This window comes from Ictalurus furcatus, chromosome 10, assembly GCF_023375685.1.
Source record: "Ictalurus furcatus strain D&B chromosome 10, Billie_1.0, whole genome shotgun sequence".
Classification (NCBI taxonomy): Eukaryota; Metazoa; Chordata; class Actinopteri; order Siluriformes; family Ictaluridae; genus Ictalurus; species Ictalurus furcatus.
Window position 1 is genome coordinate 3775107 of NC_071264.1, and position 5000 is coordinate 3780106.

Below are 5000 nucleotides of genomic sequence, written 5' to 3' on the forward strand. Positions count from 1 at the left end.
TTACAGTGCCATCTCCCACATTATTCTAGTGAGTAGAATGCAACAAGCAGTCTCCCAAATCATTTTGCTCATACATTCCTTTTTATAGGCTGTATCTGTAACACTGTATCAATCTAGAGCATTTTAAATCGACACAGCAGAATACAGACTTGAATATAAAGGAACGCCATTATGAAATAAATCTATTTTGTATAATGGGCATACAGGTTTGTGTTGATCGGTTACATATTTTCTGTGTTACAGTGCTTCTCCTACATCGCCTTACAGATATGAACGTGTCATCACGAGCACCTTTACACACCTGCGAGTCTAAGGGAGGACATGCGCTGGAACTCGGGCTCCTGCAGCCACGTCCACATCCTCCTGAACGTCTCCCGTCCTGATTTTAGTTTACTCCACGGTTTAGGATTCCGCAGGAGGTCAGAGAGTGTGCCTTGGGACCGAGACAGTATGCGCTGGGCGAAGATAGCCTGCGGAATGCTGTACCTTTTCAGTTCGGCAGTTATTCTCTGGGCCACCTCTTTCGTGTTGATCTCCTCTGCTTGGCTGCATCCGCCTGCATGGGTGTCCCCGGCTTCGTGCCTGTCGCGTTCCGACAGCATAGATCCACTAGAGTGCAACTGCGAGTGACCTGGGTGGTGCAGACCGTTCAGAGTGGACAGGATTCCGGTACCGTGGCCCCCAAAATCACCCCGACCTAACATCGCCGCGTGAGTCTCGAAGCCTCCTGGCGAGATCATCTTGTCGTTGGAGAGGTGAGCACCAGGACCGTAGGCGCCAAGAGGCTGCTGCGCGTTGTGCAAAGAACCTAAGCCGTTGGACAGCGGTGAGAGCGGCTGTGCCATGCAGGAAATGTCTTTGGGATAATGCGCGTACAGGTTGCCCATGGAGGCCAAGCCGCGGTCGTCGCGCATCAGCGTGAAGCTGCCGCTGACGTTTCCATGGGTCAGGCGCTGGTGCGCGGGATGATGATGCGAGTGATGCGGGTGTGGATGATGGTGATGAGCGAATTTTTCCGATACTGTGGATATCGAAGGCAAGTGCTGTAGCGGTGACAGGGTGGTGTACGTGCTACTGATGCCCATGCCGGAATCGCAGGACATAGTCATAGCTGTGGGAAAAGTAGCGGACAGCGAGTGGTCACTGCGATATTCCCCAGCCCCGTCCAGTATCGAGGCCATGCTAGAGACCATGGTGGATGATCGGCCGTGCACCAGGTTCCGGTGCGACACCGATTGTCTCGTGTGAGGAGAGTTCATCAAATTGTCCGTTTGATGAGAATGTGAAACCCTGTGAAGGTTCCCGATATTCTCCATCCTAAGTTCCATGACTTCAAAGATGCCCAGCCCTCTCTCTCTCGCTCTCTCTCGCGCTCTCTATCTCACTCACTCACACACACACACACACACACACTCTCTCTCTCTCTCACACACACACTTTTTCACACACACACACACACTCCCTCTCTCTCTCTCTCACACACACACACACACACCTGTGTTCCACCTTTCGCTGTCTCTCTTGTCTCGCGCTGCAGTTTATAAATCCTGACCGATCTCGAAGCCAGACCGAGCTCCTACTTCAGGTAATTCAGCATGATTTTACTAGGTTCTTCCTGCTGCACGCGCGTCTTTATTTCCAACAGTGCAGAGTCGTGTTTTGCCCTTTGCACAGCCTGTGCTGCTGGAAGTCTGGACTGTGCAGCGACCGTCTGTGTGAACATTAAGACTAACCCGAAGTCTCTGACTCCACCGCTCCTGTCTGACTTCGTGCCGAGACACCTTGGAAGTTTTTATGGCCTGTAGAGAGATACTGTGGTGTTGAACTAACCCTAACCCTGGCCCAACTTTTCCATCACTGAGCACACACTTCAGTGATGCATACAGTAGGCTTCATACACGCAGGCCGTGAAAGGACTGAGTTGGGGATTCATTGCGTCATCAGGGTACCCTGATAACCCTGGCGTCAGCGCCAAATATCTAAACGCTTAATTAGTCTATTAATAGATTTCTACAACTCTTCTCAATAAAATGTTCGCCAGATTCCTAGTAGATAAGATACAAATAATTACTTAACAATGGTTGCAATAACATCTGAAAACACATCAGGCCTATTATAGGCTATTGATATTCGTTCTAACAATATTAAAGGTTTATTCTAATGTACTGTATTCTAATGTTAATGTAGTGTCGTGTCGGAGCAGCTGAGTGTTTCTGTACATGACATATCACTGACCTCTTTGAAAGTTTAGCAGCAAACCTTTTCCGAAACGAATTCCGGGCTTCACTTCAGATAGGTCTAATTACTTCTTCCATTTTTAAAAACAAGTCTCCTATATTCATTATTAGATATTAGCTAGTTTTCGATCTTTAATCAGCTATATTTCTGTTTAGATACATCTCTCTTGTCAATTCTAATGAATATGTAGTATTAAAAATGAAATCATTAAATTAAATATGGACTATGAAATAAACTGAAGATTCAATAGGCCTAGAGTAAACGGACATTAGAGTCAGATGCGACTTCTTCAGCAATGATCTTACCAGTGAGTTCCCTTCAGAACAAGCCTACTGTCATCCATATAGGCTAGCTTTAAAGATTTTGTCAAACAGTTTTTTTTAGCTTGACTCTATGTAGCTGTACTCTATACTGTTAGCCTTATGTGAACTCACAGCCCAGAATTGCTCTAAAGGCTTGTAACCTCTCTGAGAAAGGGATGGTACGTGCGCACATCTTTGAACACAATACGGGTGGGTTTCCAGAAATGTTGGTAACTCTAAATAGCTACTTCGTTATCTGAAATGGGCTTATTATTTATTTATTACTTATTCCATCCATCCATCCATCTTCTATACCGCTTACTCCTTCACGGGGAACCTGGAGCCTATCCCAGGGAGCATGGGGCACAAGGCGGGGTACACCCTGGACAGGGTGCCAATCCATCGCAGGGCACTATTACTTATTCCGTATTCTTTAATTAACGAGAGTTTTCTGACACACTTCGTAATTAACGTTGTAGCCTACGTAAACCTGGTCGTAAAATGAACGAGTCACTTGACCCACTGGTTATTCGAACTTCTTTATCTGGAGCTAGGGTGCAGTTCTACCTGAAAAAAGCAGATGCCGCTAATTTCTATACAAACATCCACACTGACCCTTTACCAGAGCAATTTATTATTATTATTATTATTATTATTATTATTATTATTACATAACATACTTCATAGTTTCTCTAGATCTCTGAGATCTGTGGTTTGAGGTCAGAAGGCAGTTGAGGTGGCAGGGCTTATTTCAAGGATGGCAGCTGTCACCCAAAGGGACCTTTTCGACATGTTAATATATTAGAGATAAACAATAAATAGGTAATCCTGGGTAAAGATGTGGCCCTATTTGTTTGGGCACAGGAGAAACGTGCAGAAAATATGCCCTGACAGTGCTATGCTACTGGGAAATTCAGTGATAGTGTATACTGTGCAATGCATATATATATATATATATATATATATATATATATATATATATATATATATATATATATATATATATATATATATATATATATTATATAAAGCCTGCCTCCAAAATTCCACACAAGTAATAAGTGTGCGGGTGTGACGTTTTTACAGACAATTGTGACCCTGTTGCTGGGGTCACAATTTGGATTGTATAAATTGTGATCCTATATGGATTGCTCCTTTAATTTAGTCCATTTGTTGACTATGAGTGATAGTGAATTTCCGATTCGTATATTTCACACATACAGTTCCTTCCACTCACAGTAAGACATTAGGAGAACAATGGAGAGGGGGGAAATATCACTCCTGCCTAATGTAGAAGGCCAGGAGGACTGAGGGGAAATGGACGCGGTGATTTTAACAAAATAAAGCAAGAAAATATCCAAATGTGTAAAAAGACAAACTGGACAGCTGTCACATAAACAAAATGTGTAATAAAAATAACTCTAAAAGAAAGCAGTTTATTAACTTTCATTCAACATATTTAACCCAGTGTTTACTGAGTGAATACAAAGTAACAATTTACACTTTTATTTTAATTGGGTAAGATATTTGGTTCTGATATTGAAGGTCTGACATGTTACACCTCTAAGAATTGCTCTTAATATGAATATTAAATATTTGCGAGCCCTGCCATTTAATATGTGACATAACTTGTTTTGTAACTTTTTTTTTTATTTATGTAACTCATAACTTTAAAAAAAAAAAAAAAAAAAGAAAAGAAAAAAAAAAAAAAGAAAAAGAAAAGAGAAATTACTGTGCTGCAGGATAATTAAATTAAATGTAGTTTAATGGTAGCCTGTCCACAGGTCCGTGGCCAGATTATTAATTCAGTTGTGAAAAATAAATGTTTCTGGGGATATAGTGCAGTTAAAATTAGAAGACGGAAAATGTAAAGTAATCTAAACATGGTAAATTTCTAAATATCCATCCATCCATCCATCCATCTATTTTCCATACCTCTTATCCTACACAGGGTCCCGGTGGAGCCCAGGGAACTCGGAACACAGGGCGGGGGGCATCCTGGACATGTCCCAACCCATCGCAGGGCACTGTTCTAGATATCACATTTCTAAATATAAAAATTCCAAATATTCAAAGTATAAAATATTAATCAACTAACTTGTAATTAACGGTGTTCATTCTTATGGTTAAATTAAATTCAGTAAAAAGCGCATGAATATTATGCTGTTGTATTAAATAATTGCGTGCCTTAGGTTTTAGAATTGAGGAGCAGCAACAGCTTTGTGTTATATTTAAGCATAAACGTGTGCAGGTGTTTACTTTCTCAAAAGCCGATTTATTAAGTTCCACTGATACACTTTGATTGTTCTCCAAACCAGATTACAAACACAAGGGTGGTGTTTAATTCCTGCAGATAACATCCATCTCATCCATCCGTTATTATCATTTTCTATGTAATGGTTTTGATTTCATTGTTGTTCTGAAATTCCTATTAAACAGCTGTTATATGAAAATTTATAA

At 41.4% G+C, this 5000-nt stretch overlaps 1 protein-coding gene across 1 annotated transcript in view; it reads right to left on the reverse strand.

The window, feature by feature from the left end:
- onecut3a (one cut homeobox 3a) overlaps positions 1–1471 on the reverse strand; it is an 8961-nt gene extending 7490 nt beyond the window's left edge. Inside the window, exon 1 of the mRNA XM_053634365.1 lies at positions 302–1471. Coding sequence (XP_053490340.1) covers positions 302–1328 — 1027 coding nt within the window. The 5' untranslated portion in view covers positions 1329–1471. The remainder of the gene's footprint in view (positions 1–301) is intronic.
- Positions 1472–5000: the final 3529 nt, after the last annotated feature.